The sequence below is a fragment of the Alternaria dauci genome, chromosome 3 (genome assembly GCF_042100115.1).
Source record: "Alternaria dauci strain A2016 chromosome 3, whole genome shotgun sequence".
NCBI lineage: Eukaryota > Fungi > Ascomycota > Dothideomycetes > Pleosporales > Pleosporaceae > Alternaria > Alternaria dauci.
The window spans coordinates 3,008,019-3,025,299 of NC_091274.1; the positions used below are offsets into that span (position 1 = coordinate 3,008,019).

At 51.1% G+C, this 17,281-nt stretch overlaps 4 protein-coding genes across 4 annotated transcripts; 2 read left to right on the plus strand and 2 right to left on the minus strand.

The window, feature by feature from the left end:
• Nucleotides 1–290: 290 nt before the first annotated feature.
• On the minus strand, nt 291–6,999 carry ACET3X_004632 (uncharacterized protein). The gene is made up of 11 exons (XM_069450858.1): nt 6,365–6,999; nt 5,788–6,314; nt 5,632–5,739; nt 5,363–5,580; nt 5,282–5,312; nt 5,041–5,237; nt 4,102–4,987; nt 3,680–4,016; nt 3,531–3,629; nt 2,279–3,480; nt 291–425 (listed from the first exon to the last, which is right to left on the minus strand). Exons 1-10 carry the CDS (start codon nt 6,821–6,823, stop codon nt 3,457–3,459), a joined length of 2,886 nt encoding a protein of 961 aa, XP_069308610.1. The 5' UTR covers nt 6,824–6,999; the 3' UTR covers nt 291–425; nt 2,279–3,456.
• Nucleotides 7,000–7,501: 502 nt separating this feature from the next.
• On the plus strand, nt 7,502–11,089 carry ACET3X_004633 (uncharacterized protein; the record flags this gene model as incomplete). Its single annotated transcript, XM_069450859.1, has 12 exons — nt 7,502–7,597; nt 7,729–7,921; nt 7,973–8,153; nt 8,292–8,368; nt 8,428–9,048; nt 9,185–9,293; nt 9,344–9,601; nt 9,649–10,103; nt 10,155–10,325; nt 10,614–10,843; nt 10,908–11,000; nt 11,045–11,089. 12 exons carry the CDS (start codon nt 7,502–7,504, stop codon nt 11,087–11,089), a joined length of 2,529 nt encoding a protein of 842 aa, XP_069308611.1.
• A 2,307-nt stretch (nt 11,090–13,396) lies between these two features.
• Nucleotides 13,397–15,052, minus strand: ACET3X_004634 (uncharacterized protein). The gene is made up of 5 exons (XM_069450860.1): nt 14,965–15,052; nt 14,734–14,876; nt 14,475–14,534; nt 13,820–14,426; nt 13,397–13,766 (listed from the first exon to the last, which is right to left on the minus strand). The coding sequence occupies exons 1-5, from the start codon at nt 15,007–15,009 to the stop codon at nt 13,578–13,580; spliced, it is 1,044 nt and encodes a 347-aa protein (XP_069308612.1). The 5' UTR covers nt 15,010–15,052; the 3' UTR covers nt 13,397–13,577.
• Nucleotides 15,053–15,738: 686 nt separating this feature from the next.
• On the plus strand, nt 15,739–17,045 carry ACET3X_004635 (uncharacterized protein; the record flags this gene model as incomplete). Its single annotated transcript, XM_069450861.1, has 5 exons — nt 15,739–15,853; nt 15,933–16,645; nt 16,707–16,796; nt 16,844–16,963; nt 17,028–17,045. 5 exons carry the CDS (start codon nt 15,739–15,741, stop codon nt 17,043–17,045), a joined length of 1,056 nt encoding a protein of 351 aa, XP_069308613.1.
• Nucleotides 17,046–17,281: the final 236 nt, after the last annotated feature.

The window sequence follows — 17,281 nt, forward strand, 5'->3', positions numbered from 1 at the left end:
ACATTATGAGGTGCAGAGCGCATCTGGGGTTGTAATCGTAATATTGTAATGAAGATATGAATTACAGTTGAGTGTTTAATAGAGGGAATAGGTATGTGGTATGTTTGTATCTGGGTGTGATGCTCGATATGGAGGTACTTTGGATAGAGTGCGGTGATTTTCCCCTTGATTAAGTCTGTTTGGTTGGTGGATTGTAGGTGGTTACTTGGGGTTGCACGTCGGTGTCAAGCATGTTAACATGAGCTACTCTGGAAGCGCAACAATCTAGCTAAGAAGCTTTTGCATAATGTCGAAATTGAGAGCCGGAGATAATCCTACTTCTCCTGTCCTACTAGCCAATTTACGCTACGGAAGGGAAAAATCAAACACCCTACTAGGCAATTACAGGAGAGCAACTAGTTTTTCTCTGTAGAGTAATACTCTACCTAGGCGACTACAGGGGTGGCGTTCGGTTTTCCCCTCTCTATGGCGTGGATGTTGAGTTGTATCTAGAAAGTTTCTCTAAAACAAATTAAATAAGTTGTTAAGCCACAATCGATCATCTAATTGATTGGAGAATAGATTGGTTTTACCCAGTAACTACATAATCTAAGACCTTCCCTACGCTATTGACATGTCGATTGAGCGACTCACTCTGACTTCCGTTGTGCCTGCCTCCCCTAGCCAACTGCACAGCCAGCTCCTCCTCCCCAGCCTTCTCAAAGTAAGCATCAGTATAAATGTTGTACACTGTTCAACTAGTATCGCTTGGTAGATCTCCGAGCATGCTGCGCCATTCTTCTACATTGAGTAAATTCAATTCCTTTATGAAATCAGGACTCCTATTCATGAAGTAGTGCATATCGAAATAATTACATCGAGACACCTTTTACTGTGAATAACCTCGCCGGAAATGACACCCGCCGCCAGCGTCCACCAGATTCTCTGCCAAGTCTGATGCGGAAATCGACCAAGTGTCTATACCACCGGCTCAATACCGTCTTGCGACGCTAATTCCCCATTCGAGAATAGTTGCTACCCATAGCTCATTATCGGCATCCTTCGTAGTGATGAGGATAGTCGGAACCTCAAAAGGAGCTTTGGTTCCGAAAACTTCTCTTGACGACATCGATTGACAGCCAATGTCTGTCCTCCATCTCTTCGAGTAGACCAGGCACAAATCTTTCCCAACTCGATACCACATCAGACCCGCAGCTTAGCATGGGTCGCGTAGAGAAGGGACGGGTGGAGAAGGGGTAGATGGGTGGCTCTCTCATCACTGATCTCGATCAGGATGTTGCCAAGGCCCGAGGTGTCAAGAAGCTTCCGTAAGCGTGCAGTCGCAGTGACCCAACACGAACACTAGCCATCGATTGACAAATCAGATATGATAAGCAGTGTGGGTTCGATGTCTTCAAGGGCTGCTCCCACACGGTATTGCTTGACAAAAATCTGTCCTTTCAGCGCGAACCCCAGCGTCTCTGAACGTATTCGCGATGGATTCTTTGAGCTCGTTGGATCGCCATTGTAACTCCGATCCAAGGCTTGTTGTGTGAAAGGGATGGGAGATTCACCGAGGAGATCCGACTCGGTATCGGCATGAAACGTCCATTTTTGAGGATGGGTGCGCAATGTCCATTGTAGCAGAAACAGAAGGGGCGGTAAGAGCGTGATATGTATATCGTGAGTGTTGTGTAAGTTTGAGATAGAACGATCGAAATTTCCGGAGGTAGTTGCATCCTCGTCGGTGATTGTCGAGCGTGGCTCCTGGCTCATAGGACGCCATCTTCCTGGGCGATGATATGCTGCTTTTATAACGATCGAATATGCGAAAATTGACTCTTTCTCTAAGATTCTGGTACTGCCGAGAGGGTTAGTTAGTTCATGATTTGGCTATACCCATAGCAGTGTACTGAAACGGGTAGGGTGTACGTACTAGCCAGCTTCTGGTACATATATAACGTGAACATGGTTGATGACAGAGTGGTTATGGTTGACTGACGACAACTGATGAGAGATGAGTGGAGGAAGCAGATGCAGAGACGGAGGAACGTCTTATAAACATGTCATGAGGGGGTTGCGATGACCAAATCACCTGCATATGTGATTTCCACGGATATCGGTCGGTATGGAAGTCGCTGGTTCACGACTGGTCTATACTAGAAGGAGGCATGTGAACAATGATCCGAAAGTAGCCACCACAACGCACACGGTCACGCTATACAAGGGAACAATCGAGCAATCCGCCAGGCAACTACGAGGAGAGAATTCGACCTTCCCTTACATGACAATACTCTACCTAGGCGACTAGGGGGGGTGCCCTTGCATGGCGTGCGGTAGCGAAGATTCCGATGTTCCTGGCAAACTAGCGATTGACTCTAAGAGCAGCTGCTAGTAGTCACGAACGTGAACCTAGTCGATGGTGTTTTGATCCAGTCACCGAAAGCGCAACCATACGCTTTCAGCGTTGGCAGTAACAAGATTCGTTCTAGACAAACCTTTTAGCTCCTCCTCAGAAGAACTAGATGAGAAGGCGTGTTACCATCGACAGCATTAAGCATCTCCGGTACTTTCCATATGACTGTAGATACCGACGTATATGCGATACCCCTCGTGCTGACTACAGTCTGGTAGATGTTTTTGTCACGGCGCGCCGACTTTTCAGTTCGAACGAGCTCATTTTCTCCATATTTCCAAAGCCGACGCTCCTATGTAGTTCGATGTCGAAAACCCACGCCGACTTGTCGTCGACGGTGATGAATGTATGGCTTTGGCTGGACTTAGTTGGCCAGTGATGCGCTAGACACCAGGATCCATAACCCCTGTCGAAGATTCCAGAGTGTGTATCTCGAGTTTGCCAGATCTATGAATGAGTGTCCAATGTGGTTTTGGAGTCTGTGATCAACACGGAAACCTCAACGCACGATGATGGCGGCAGTCGCCTCCAACTGTATCGGAGCACACCTGCGTAGCAGGAGTGCCATTCGTGCTTCGCAGTGCAGCTGGCGACCGAGGATGATTGGCTGCTTCATCAAGGTTGTGCGCACATGCATATGTCCTAAGTCGTTGCCGTGTAGGTGTTGCTCAAATACTCGGGTACTGATTAGGGTTGTGAATGAAGATGCCAGTCAACGTGCAGAGGTATGGTGTGGCAGGAGTGGCGGGCATCGACGTCAAGACCACCAATTAGCGCGACACGCTAAATCGCGCGGCGTCCGGAGATCTCAAAGCTGGCGGGGATACTCAACATGTGATGCGAAGTGGAAGCAGGGACTTATCTTGAACCTGTCACAACGGGAAAAAAGTACATCTGACTTGTAGCCGTAAGTCTTCCTCACTTTATGCTCAGGGCCTGGTTCTAGTGTCTGGCTTCGATCAGGTTTGTGGTCGGCTGTCACGTGACCAACCTCGACAGGCTCCCTTCTATAGATGGGTCCTCACTACTATCTCATGTATCCAGATTGATACCTCAGAAGCTCATTTGAGTAAGGACCGGAAGTACTAAGCGTGGATCAGTGGTGTATCTGCTTCTCTGGACTTGCACGACTTACCCGCAGCCGATCAAGACTACGTTCCGATTCTGCATGTGACTCAGTTGATAGCAACAGCTCCGCAAGGTCCCTTTTTCGTTGCTGCGTTTCAAGGACCCTCTGCTTCATATTAGCAAGTAGCCTCAATGACTTCGAAATTGCTCACGTACCTCTTCGAAAGTGTCAGCCATGACAAAACGAATCGTGGTCACTTCTTTTGTTTGACCCATACGATGCACGCGTGCCAGTGCTTGCTCTTCAACCGTAGGGTTCCATTGAGGCTCCATGATGTAAGCACGTGTTGCTGCAGTGATGTTAAGCCCGACCGCAGCACACGAAATGGTCATAAGGATAACAGAGATACTTGGGTCGCGACGGAAGTTGTTCAGTGCTGCAGACCGGTTGGTAGGCGTTGTGTTACCATCGTAGCGTGTAAAGGTGATTGAAGCCCGCGATAGTCCTCTCTCAATAAGATTGAGTGTCGATGACCAGAATGTGAAGACGATGCTACATGGTATGTCAGCAAGTGATATGGATGAAGGCCAGTCTGCTGCAGCACACCGGTTTGAGACGTTTGACGAAGACAAATTACCTTTTCGTATCCGGCTTTTGCTTGAGCAGATCAGCAACGAGCGCGTTGACCTTGGTAGGTAAGACATCTTCGTTGTCGGAAGGCCCTTCAGCAGGAGATGAGGCTCCTGAGTCCATCGCACCAGGCGTATGTGTGACAATAGCAGCGGGACATCTACGCGTGCAACTACAGCGTGTGAATGGATTACGCTCCACGCATGTCTCACAGGCGATGCTGGAGCAGGAGAACAGCCAAAGTCGGGCCACATGAAGGTTTGCACCGAAGCTGTTATCGTATCGTGTACCGTCCTGTCTTTCGCCGCAACTGTTGCAAGATATTTCCTTTGTCGCCGTCATTGCGTTCATAGCTCTCTGTGCTACTCGTGTGCTCCATGCGGTGTCATCGACCAATACAAATGGATTTGGTCGTCTGCGGTAGGTGCCAAGATTGCAGATCAGACGAAGCTCGTTGATCTGTTGTATGATACTGGTGACGTTGAACGCTGTGTTGGAATTTGCACCTAGTACCGCATCTATCGATCTCGCTACGGTGTTCTCTGCTGTTGCGTAATGATGTCGCTCATCTTCGCTGAGTTGCAGCGTATGTCTCAGGTCGGTCCTTTCCGGCAATTGAACGGATCCCTTGCTGCGTCGCAGGAGGATACACTGGAGAAGGCGCTTCAGCCGAGAGATAGCAGTGTTGTTGTCACCAGCCTTCCAGGGGTCGATGATATCTTTGTTGAACGTCTCTCGATCGTCGTAAGGATGAACGCGTAGAAACTGGCACAACGTCGCCACGTCTCCGAGCCTATTTTGCAGCGGCGTCCCTGTCACAGCCCAACGCGCCTGGGCCTCGAGACTGCATATAGCTTTGCATGTATTGCTTTGGTGATTGCTGATGTAGTGCGCTGGGATTCTTAGTGGCAACCCCTTTAGCCTGCTCAGGTGCTTTTTCACGTACCCTCATCTAGAATGATGCGCCGCCAATTGATCGCAAAAAGAGGTGACGCTGCTGAAGATGATTGTTCCCTCCACTCCGTCTCCACTGTTTGATACGTCGTCAAGACCAGACGGTGAGAACGAGCTTCATCAATAGTAGTTATCCGGCTGAGGCCATGGTGTCGCCTGATCCTCAGTACAGTCACGTCGTGTGAATGTCTAAAACATCAGCTATTAGTCCTTCTCGTTTGGATTTGACTTACTGGTGTAGTTGTTCTTCCCAGGTTTGTAAAACTTCTGCTGTTAGTATACTTGAGGTCATGACGAATACCGCGATGGCTTACGAGAAGGTGGGACAATAAGCAATGTCGCGTCGATATCACGATGAGTTGTAAATGTTGGCTTGATCAACGTATCCCCCTCGTCCAGTGAGTCAATGCCATGTGTGAGCAACGCAATCATGCTGAGAGACTTTCCTAGCCCCATCGTGTCCGCCAGGATGCCGCCCCTGAACGAACTCGGCTCATCTGCTTGCACATCACCAGTGATATTGTTGCGATATCTGTTCGCATACTGTCAGCCTAAACCCGCTATACCAGGCGATTGCACTTACAAAGCACATGTGTCGCGTGTGAGCTTCGTCCACACATCGCAGATTCCATCTTCGAGATCCCATCCCATTTCCCGCTTGACCATGAAAGACAGGGCTTGCCGCTGGTGCCTAATTTAAATCAACAAGATTGGTGTACAAGGTGAGGCCACAACTTACAGCAACAGTTCAGTCTTTAACCAGCGGGGTGTGTCCAGTTCACTGAGTACTCTTGGGGCGCTGAGAATATCTAGTGCATCTGCGATATGTAGTTGTGTCACGACTACGTCAGCACTGGCTTTCCGTAGCTCGAAGGTTGTACAGTCAGCACCCTGATCTGATGAGAGGCGGTGAGGGTTGCAGTATGGTACGTCTCGGTCACAACCTAGAGGATCCTGCAAATATATCTCACAGTCCTGACAAAAGGTACCGATATCCTCAGAGAGCCATCGAGGGCCATACAAGATAGCAGAAACTGGCGTTAGACTCCCTTTCAGACGAGGATGCTTTGCGGGCATCAGAACTAACTGCAAATCGACGAGAGGATCTTCACAAATAGCACGAAGTATTTCCGCACTTCTGTCATCAAACCGCCCGACCCAAGACCCATCATACGTTACTTGGTCGGGTGGTAAAAAGGCCAAAGACGCGCAGCCAATGGAGGAATCCGAGACGTGAGACTGAACCTTGGCTTGCAAATCCTTGATCTATCCCAAAGTCAGTGGCGGAGAACACCAAGAATTAAGATTTGACTTACCATACCAAAGCATACAGCTATACCCTTCTCGCTACTGGCAACAGAGACATCTGGCGGGGGTGCGGCAACGATTTCTGTATTAGATATTGCTGATGGAGACCAGTTCGGCCGCGTATCTCGATAAAGCAAATGCTCATGATTTACCGAGTAACTTGGTGACAATGCCTCTGTGGTGCGTGCCGATGATTGAGGTAACGTTGATGCATGCAAAGAAGTGTGCTGGTATTGCCAACTGAACGAGTTATCGTGGGTTCCGATTGGTAATTCTCCCGAAAGGCCAAATTGTTCATATTGGAACGAGACGCTGTTTGATATCGATGCTAGAGGTCCCGAGGCTCCTGTTGAGCCACATCCATACGGATCATGCCGATATTGATGGCCTTCGATTTGAGGAACGGAGGATTCGTTTTGAAGCCGACGTCGTTTTGAAGCCCGTCGTCCAAAGTCATTGTGAGACATGGTGTGTCATCTAAATTTGTGGGCTGTCCTATCGTGGTCTGCTGTGTTTGACCTAGGCGGTACCGCTGTGTGTTCGGATAGGTAAGATGCGGCTGACTAGATTCAGATCTAAATGCGCATTATGCGACAAGACTGATGATGAAGCGAGGGTACCACTTGAAGATTCTGCATGGCTGTAGGAAGCAAAAGTCGATGTGACGGAGAAGGCTGAGTGTGGCCAATGTGGCGGCTGTGCTGGCACTTGCAGCACGCATCAGCTGCGCACGATGCGCAGCGGCTCTGCCTTGCGAGTCGCCGGGAAATCTGCCTAAAATCATATGAACAGCGTCTTTGAGATTTCACAAAGCTGTATACCGTTGCGAACTCTTCTTGTGAATACTTGACCACAATTCCTTACTCCACTGTCAGTGTGTCCACGTAACTTAGCTGGCGCGATCAATGGCCGGAACGCATTCCGGCGGGGCACCGAAACCTTGCGCTCCCACCTCCACGGCGCCCTTGACACTTACACCCCAAGCGCGCAGAACATTCCAAGAAAGCTTCGACAGTTTTGAAAAGACGGTACAGCGGTACTCACGCACGGATGATCGTGATTTTAGCAATACCACATTGCGCGATGTGCGTGATGCCGCGACACAGGTTGAGCGACAGCTTGCTGCGCGACAGTGCATGCGGAACATGAAACGCTTGGAGCCGTTTCTGAATGGCCTTGAGGCGTACTCCAAAGTAATTGAGGTGCTGTGCAATGGCACACCTTTTTTGAGCTGGATATGGGTGAGTTGTGAAACCACGCTTTTCGACAACGATCGTGCTGACATCTGATCACTGAAGGCACCCATCAAGTTGATGATGCAGGTCAGAGCCTCTCATAGTCCACACTTGCGACGTCACTTACAAAGTTTCAGCTTGCTACGGACCATATCGGCGCCTTCGAGAAGCTGTTAGCAGCATACAGTCAGATCGCAGCGATGCTGCCTCGATTTGATCGGCTAGCAACCGCTTTACAAGACAAGCCAGACTTCCAGCAAGCACTTGCAGTCGTCTACAGTGATATCCTTACGTTCCATGAGCATGCATATAAGCTCTTCAGGCGAAATGGTAATTCCTTTGTTTGTTGTGCACGCATTCTACATTTCTGACTATCTTCAGGCTGGATCTGTTTCTTCAAGTCGTCTTGGGGCCAATTCGGAAGCAGGTTTAATTGCATACTGGATAGTCTCGCAAAGCACGCCACATTGATCGACCAAGAGGCAAATGCATACCTTGTCTCAGAGACCATGCAGTGGCGCAGAGAAGCACTTCAAAGTGTAGCAAAAACGGAGAAAGATCGGTCGATGGCGCAGCTTACAGGAGTGCTTTCCTGGCTGGGTCTTGAGACCGTTCCCCATTGCGGTCAGGCTTACCAAGATAACCTGCTTCATAGACTCATCAATGACTGCTGCGAGGGTACGACTGACTGGATCTTGAGACACCAACGCATGAGGCAGTGGCTTCAAAACGGACGGGGCGGTCCAATCTTATGGCTGAAAGGCAAGCCTGGATCTGGTCAGTTGCGTTGTGGAACCTGGGTATGTCTGCTTGAGCGGAACTGACAACGGGTCTAGGAAAAAGTACACTATGCGCGAAGATAGTGCATTTTCTTCGTGCACCTCGACAGTCAACAGTTCTGTTCTGCTTTTACAGCTACATCGTCAGCAGCACGTATCCTGACCCTGTCGTCTTTATCCTCGCTACCTTGGTTTCCCAAATCCTTCGGCAACGCAACGATCTTGCTACTTACGTGTATGAGGAATTCGTTGCTGAGAGTCGTCCACTCTCTATTCAGAACCTTCAAGAACTCCTTTCGAATCTGCTTCCGCAGCTAGTCATGCCACGAATCCTGATCGATGGCATCGACGAATGCATCAGATACGATATGCATGGGAAACCATCCGATCTCACGCCTGTCAAAGATGCTTTGGCTTCGATACTACAACTCGAGAGCCCAACGCAAGCTTGTGCACCGATGAAGATTCTCATTGTCAGTCGAGACATTCTGGAGGTAGTGGGAAAGTTGTCGAAAAGACCAACAGTAGCACTGGACCAAGAAAGCGATGCGTTGACAGCTGATATAACTCGCTTCGCTACCAAGAGCCTGGAAACCATCCGGGAGAGATTTGAGAACCTTGATGGTGTCGACGATGTTCTCCAAGAGGTCAAGAAAAATGTAGTGTCGAGGTCCCAGGGTACGTCAATATCTCAGTTCTTGAAACATCGCATCACGTGTACAAGCGCATTACACCCAATGACGCATTCTGCATGCGAACAAGTCAGATCATATCTTGATGGCCATACTTCTAGCGAGGAACTAATTATCTCTAGGAATGTTCCTCTGGGTGCGATTAGTGCTGGCACAACTGGAAATCGATGCATACAACCTTGATGACTTGGAAAATGCGGTGGCCAACATGCCGCATAGCCTGCATGACTTGTAAGTGGCTATCTGTACATCAACTAAGGCTTTGTACTGATCATGCGCAGCTACGCCCGCATCGTACACAGAATCATGCTCTACTCCCCCCAATCGCGAGAGCGAACCATCAGCATACTGAAGTGGATGCTATGTTCGAGACGGCCGCTGAGGGTCACAGAACTCCAGGACGCTATCGTGTTTGCTTCAGGGAACGTCTCGTTATCGGAAAGATCAAAACTTCCCGGAAGCATTGTCGACCTCTGCAAACCTCTAATACAAACAGATGATAACGGGCAAATCTCTTTTGTTCATTTCACGGTTCAAGAGTGAGTTATGCTAGATGGCGCTATAAGCAATAGCTAATCATTTCAAGGTACCTCACGAAAAGCGGTTTCATCTCGCTGCGGGATGCAGAGAGTTGCGCTACCATTACTTGTTTGAACTACTTGACTTTCAGTCTCGGTCTGTCGAGTTCAAACATACCAGCCGTGCAAAAAGCAGTTGATGTTGGCAAATGTCTATATACTCTCCAGCCATATACTCACGAGCATTGGCTTGACCATCTCCTTGCCTTCGCAACAGAAGTCTCGCAGGAAAGAGATCAACTGTTGGAGACTTACTTGGCAAGCTTCTTCTTCATCTACTCCAACCAGTATACGCAATGCTTAGACCCGGCAGACGACATACAACCAGACATTGTGGCTGCGCAAACTCTCGAGCCTCGTTTGAAGTATCTCGAGCGCTATAGAAATTACCATAAACTCCTTTGTGTCTATGTAAATTACAGGCATGCCAGAAAGTTACACTTCGAGCAGCCTGCTGACTACAGTAAGCCTTGCCTGTGGAAGAACCACGAGATGGCTAACATGTGCTTTCCAGACAAACCTCCAGACCCCACTCCTCTCAGCGTCGTTCAGCTCGAATACGCTACGCAAGTCGATTATCTGCTCTCAGCAGCTGCGGTTCCAGGGCTTACACCAGAACAACTCACTACGTTCAAATCATGCAATCGTCCATACGCCTTTGTGTGTCGCTTCCCTGGGTGTTTGGGTATGTTGGCGGGGTTTTCGACTCATGAACTTCGTACACAGCACGAAATTACGCACAAGCCGGCTCTCTTCTGCACGCAATCCGGATGCAAGTACAGTCTTCCTTTTGCTTCTCGACATAGCTTGGAAAGACACATGCGAGACTTCCACACCTCAAAGTCAAGAAACATACCTAAGAGCATCCGACGTCGTCAAGCGATGCTTTTACAGGAAGGAAATGGCTACTCTCGGACGCCAAATCCTCCAGAAGGCGTTGATCTGCAACCTCAGACTCTTGATCAGTGCACAGATCTTTTAAGCCCGATCGAAACAGGACGGACCGCTGCAACAGTCGATCATTTCATCCAGTACTATCGTTTACAGCAGCAGAACGGTAAGAGTCCAGATGGCTGGCAGCAAGGCACATCGCCTGAAGAGCGTGGCCAGCTAGCTTCCGCTATCTACAACATGTACCACCAGTCGGCGCCTGGGAGAAAAGAAGGCGACCACATTAACATCGCGATTTCATACGAGTCAGCCGTAAGTCATGACTCTGCGGTATGCATGTGCGGCACACACTGACTTCGTGCCTCCAACCCCACAGGTGTTTTTATCTTCAAAATCAAAGAACACGTACCTTGACGAGATTCAACAGACGATGTATCTACAGCAACGAGCACTGCAACGAGCGCACCAAGTAATGAAACAAGAGCTACAAGAAGCACCGTGGCACCCATATAGTCTACAGACATTGCGGCAAGAAGCACAGGAAAACACGCCAGTTGAAGTACCAGTCACAACACCCCTCATTCCGGGATATGAGAGTAATCAGATACGCCTCAAAGTATGGGAGTTCAAAAATGATAAGTGGTTTAATAGAGGCACTGGGTTCTACAAGCAACAAGTACTGGGTCGGGAAGAAACGAGATTAGTGGTTATAAGTGAGGATGACCAACCGCGACGACTGTTCGACATGCGCATCTCCAAAGATGTCGTATATGTGAAACAAGGGGATACTTTCATTTCATGGACCGAGAAAAATAGCACTGAGATGGCCCTGAGCTTCGGGAACCCAGAGGGCTGCGTTAGTGTGTTGGCCTTCATATTCTTTATCCAACGGCGCTTTCAAGATGGGCAAATACTCCATGTATGAAGACGAGCGGCTCAATATCGATAGTTTTGTTATAGGAATGGCTAGATATGAGCGTTTCATCCTAGTACGTTCTCGCACGCATGTATTATTACTATCTGCTACTGTGTCTTGGACGACTAACACAGGGCCGTTTGGGGCTGAGACCTACCTCTATTTTGCTTTCACAATGTACTTGGTATCTAAAGTCCTTTCAAGCATGGCCCTATATCATTCTCTTACAAAACGGAAGATACAAAGGCTGGCGTAAACTAAACGTCAACGCCGTCCAGAAGCAACAAGGCAGCGAGATCAGACTTAAAGGAAGCCAAGAATAGAACGTCAATTTCTTTAGAACCATTCTGATAATGACAATGCAGGCGCAATACCGCCACCATCACTGCGGCCGTCTTCACCCCTGATGTTTTGGGAGTTTCCGACAGAAAGGCAATGCACGTCTAGCACACTTCATCATCCCATGGTATTGCGGTGACGCATCAGCTTAAGCTAATTTCAACTTCCACAATTCTCAACATTCTAAACAAACAGGTTCTCTCAAATAAGAGAATTCGCAAGTAAAAGAATGCACATCTAGCATTTCACGCAACTACAAAAAAACCACTCATATCCAGCACTCCACCTTCCACACACCCTCAACAAACAAACCCACTCCAAACCGCCGCCACCTCCTCACACCTATCAACCCCACCCTTACAAAACAAATCCGCCGTAAACGGAAACCCCTCATACCAACACGTACACATCTTCCCCAACCTCTCCTCATCCGTCATCGCAACAGGCGGCGCCACTACCTCATTCGTTTCCATCTGCGCCTGTTCGACCGACGTGGCGACGCGCCAGTAGCTCGTTGCGTTGTAGTCCGTGCACCTAAGGGCGCCGAGAGCGGTGGAGTCTGTGAGCCAGGGGAGGTGGGAGGGGCGGTTAGAGGGCGCGGTGGAGACGCCGTAGAGGCGGTCGTTTAGGCGGAGGGTGCCGCCGTGGCGGGTGGTGACGGTGGTGTCGCACTGGGGTGTGGGGGTTAGTACTTACTTGCACTGCGTTGGCGAATGGGGGGATAGGGTGAGTTTATCGGAAGGGGTTGCTTACGCCTCGTATGATTTCTTTGTATGTCAGTGCGCAGTGGGAGATTTTGTCTTCGTTGGTGGCGCCTTCGAAGAAACGTCTGGCGCTTCGGGGCTGGATGACAGTTGCTGGGTCGGCGACGGCAAAGAAACCGAGATGGGTTTCGGTGCTGACCTGCGTGAGATTGTATTCTCTGCTAGCGTTGTGGAAATGAGACGTGTCTCGGACGGTGGGTGGGATGGGAGTTGCATCGTCCCAGTTATTGATGATGTCTTCGCAAAAGGTCGTGGCGAGATCGACTGCTTCGTTTCCATTGAAGTCTATGGCGTGAGGGTGTTGACTTGGATCTTGGGCGAAGCATGTTCGGTTGTGGGTTGCATCGGCGTTCCACTGCTCTTTTACCCAAGCATCGGTAAAAGCCTGAGTCCATGCGTTTACCTTATTATTTGCGGAGTTCACAGGAACATTTCGGACGAACGTTGCCCTTGTTATATCAGCCTTTCGTTCCGGAGGAAGCCTGTTCTCTGCGTCAAAAACATCTTTATCAGGTTGCAGTCGGGACGCTTGGTAGATTGGTTGGAAGAGCAAGAGCATTTGGAACGACTCAGTCACTTGGACTGGCGACTCTGAGGGCTGAGGGATTGGTTGTGCAGAGGTCTGGGGAACTGCTGAAGAGACGGCCAAAGAGCTGGCTGGAGAAGCCGTCGAGGCCAACTGGGAGGAACTTTGAGCGTCGGCGTTGGCAATCAAAGAGATCACCACCATGATAAGGAGGGCGAGGCTGTTGAGTGAAGTAGTGGATATGCCGAGACTGTGGACGTTTTTCACGGTGCTGAACATGTTAGAAAGGCAAGTGGTGGTGGTCAAATAGCTGTAAACTGGTATGGAGTGACTTTGCTGTTCGGTACCTGAGTGATGGTATCTATCGAAAAGAGGTAGTAGAGGGAGGAAAGACTTTGCAGTGCGAGATCTTGTACTCAGCGATGACTATTTCGTAGGACGTGGCCGAACGCTCCCCGTCATACAGAAGCCATCATGACTGTCCGTAAGCTAAGAGGTGATTCACACATTCCATCCATCCCAAGTCGCATAGATCTGCTTGAGACGGGCATGTTCATCTGGACCACTGAAGATCGAGTCAATCGCCCGCTCACATAGTGATCTGATGTCGTTCCGACTCAGATTAAAGTGCTGTGCTGCAAGATAGTACTCCTGCGAGAGAGGACTGCAAAAGACACCAACATCATCAGTCTGCAACGCGTCAGTCATTCCCAGAACATCACACTTCCCGAGACAGCACGTACGCTCAGTGCAACCGGGACACTGGTCTGCCGCCACATTCCAAAGTGGTGGTCCGAGTAAGTACCCGTGATCATCTTGGCATGAACATTGCAGCTGAGGCACAGCTCCACGCCGACATGTTGCTGCTCGATCATGTTCCGAAACTCTTCTTTGACATGTATGACGTGGCCGATTCTGTCGGGCTGCCATGACAGCAGCGTCTGCAGCTCCAGGTCTGAAGACGAAGGCTCGCTCTCGGCAAAGTGCAGCGTGATCTTCAGCCCTGCAGCTTTTGCTCGCGCGAAGCTGGCGCCGAAGATGCGCACGTCGCCTTTTGCTGGGTCGCCGCAGAGATCGACGCCAACGACTCCGGCGGACTGGTGCTTGATGGCGAGATCGATGACCTCTTCTGCTTCGGCGACGGTGTTGCGACGGTCGATGGACAATATCAGGAAAGCTCGCATCGTGTTATTAGCGTCGTCATTGTGGGCTTTTAGTATATCCAAGATGGTCTTCACGTAGTCTTCCTTGGTTACATTCTCCGCAGGAACCGCTCTTGGGGTCGTTCGAAGCTCGACATAGACGACACCATCCTCCTGAAAGTCTTGCAGCACAGCCTTGGTTGAATACCTGGCTCGATCAACCACAGCTCGCCACACACGCTTACTCTAAACGTACTGGATACTGGGCAGGTCGCTGCAGAGGCGATATATGTACGAGGAAAACAGCGGAAAGAACCTAATACAGCTGTCAGACGTCTGCCAAAGCCATTGGCGTTGGTGGGCCAGTTTCTGGGACGACAAGCGGGCATTTGTCAGGAGAATATTGGCTACGACGTCGCTTGCAGGCTAAGTTGCTCGATCGTCATGACCAACGACACGCCGGCGTTACAGCGATAAATCCGGCAAACAGGCAAATCACATGACGCGAGGCCTACGTTTTAATATCGTAGTCGACCTTTCCCGTGGGAATGGCTTCCAAAGGATCCTGCACGTCGAGAGCAGGCTGGCGCGCCTTCTTTGTCTCCCAGATGTGGTGCAGGCACTCGCGACTGATGCTGCCGGTCAAGTGGGCGTGGAGCTGAGTCGCGGGATTAGCAATGCAGCGAGCGGAAGTCTGAGCGCGGCTTGGCGCTTTGACGCGGAACCAAGGAGGTTGGAGGGCGTACCTCAATCTTGGGCAGGCCCTTTGCGAAGAGGGAGTCGACAGCCATGAGGAGAGGAGCAGTGCGGTATTGGTGGCGTGGGCGACGGTTCTCGAAGCGACAATGGAACGATGAATAGACTTTTGGGCCGGGCAGGACGTGAGGCCTTTGCGGTATAGCGGCGGACGCGGGTCATTGGGGCTCCCCGCCGCTGATTCGCCGGCTGCTCGGCTGCCCCAAAGGAGGAGGTGCGCTGCAGGAGATTGCAGAGGGCGCCTTCTTCGTCAGGAGGAGCGACAACATGCCCGGTAGCGTCGCGTCGACTAAGCAAACAAACACCCACGTCGACAACTCCAAAGCCTCCCCGGGTGCAGTCACGTTGGCAGCAATTCACTCGCTCGACACCTTGCATTCCACTTTCCGTGGTGGTGGTGCTGCAGACGCATTCTCTGCCGGAGCAAGGCCCTTGATCTCCAGCGCTCGGCTAGACCAAGCTAAGCTCACCCCCGGGCCGCTCCTGTACCTCACTCATCTCCAGAGCACTCGCAACCTTTCCCATCCTCAAGCCCGCCCCCCACGACCGTTTGCCTGCCGCCGCTGTCCTCGTTGCGCCAGCCATTGCATCTGCTCTGCGCGCCTGTATCGCCATTGCTGCTTGTCGCTCGCTCCTCCCGCCGCCTCTCCCCCCTCCGTTCCGGCTGTCGCGCTCCCTAGGAGGCCCCTGGATTCGCCTGCCTCGCCGTCTCGCGCCTCTCGCGACGTGCTCCTCTCCACCCGGCACCGGCACCACCTGGCTCCATGGCCGATATGAACCAAGAAACCATCCAGCAAAAGATCCAGCTCGCCCGACGCGACGCTGAGGCGCTCAAGGACAGGATAAAGCGCAAGAAGGATGAGCTGGCTGACACGACCCGTATGTTCTTTTTCCGCCCGCCTGCCACACCGCACCGCACCGCTCCCGCTCCCTCGTAGCCGGCTAACACGATGCGCAGTTCGCGATGTCGCTAGAGACCGCGTCGAGGCCCTGCCGCGCCTCACCATGAAGACGAAGCGCACCCTCAAGGGCCATCTGGCCAAAATCTACGCCATGCACTGGTCCACGGACCGCAGACACCTCGTCTCCGCCTCGCAGGACGGCAAGCTCATCATCTGGGACGCCTACACGACCAACAAGGTCCACGCCATCCCCCTGCGCTCCTCGTGGGTCATGACGTGCGCCTACTCGCCCTCGGGCAACTACGTCGCCTGCGGTGGTCTCGACAACATCTGCTCCATCTACAACCTGTCGGCCCGCGAAGGCCCAACCCGTGTCGCGCGCGAGCTCTCCGGCCACTCGGGCTACCTCAGCTGCTGCAGATTCATCTCCGACAAGCGCATCCTCACATCGTCGGGTGACATGACGTGCGTGCTATGGGATCTCGAGACGGGCTCAAAGGTACACGAATTTGCCGACCATCTCGGCGACGTCATGAGCTTGAGCATCAACCCGCTCGACCACAACCAATTCGTCTCTGGTGCTTGCGACGCCTTCGCCAAGCTGTGGGATATCAGACAGCAAAAGTGCGTCCAGACTTTTGCCGCGCACGACTCGGATATCAATGCCATCCAATTCTTCCCCAACGGCAACGCGTTCGGTACCGGTTCCGACGATGCTTCTTGCCGTCTGTTTGATATCCGCGCCGACCGCGAGCTTGCGTCATACCAGGTACGTCGAATGATGTGATGGACACGTCAGCTGTCCAGTTTGCTAATGTGTGCGATGATAGATTCCCGAGCCAGTTTGCGGTATCACATCCGTGGCCTTTTCCGTCTCTGGAAGATTGCTATTCGCAGGTTACGACGACTTTGAGTGCAAGGTAAGCATAGCGATATGTCTATGAATTCACAATCTGACAATACCCAGGTTTGGGATGTACTTCGCGGCGAACGCGTCGGCACATTGCAAGGACACGACAACCGCGTCAGCTGTCTCGGTGTCAGCAACGATGCGCTTAGTCTATGCACTGGTTCATGGGACTCGATGGTACGCAGTTTCCTTCTTTCTCCCCGTTTACACATTGCAATACAGACGGCTAACTTGTCTCTAGCTGCGCATCTGGGCATAAGTGCCGTTAGCTCTTTCCTCTCACAAACTACGAACGCCCATGTAACGACGCCAATCCGAACGTGTGCGCCCCTACTACTACTATCACTCCTCTGTAATATTGGCAAGCTACACCTACCTACACCTACCTACGACAGCGATCTTCCCAAACCTTTTCCTGGCAAAAATACCATACCCCCTTTGCTTTTGCTGCCATCTCCCATCCGTTTTGGGAGGGAGAGAAATTGGAGCTGCTGC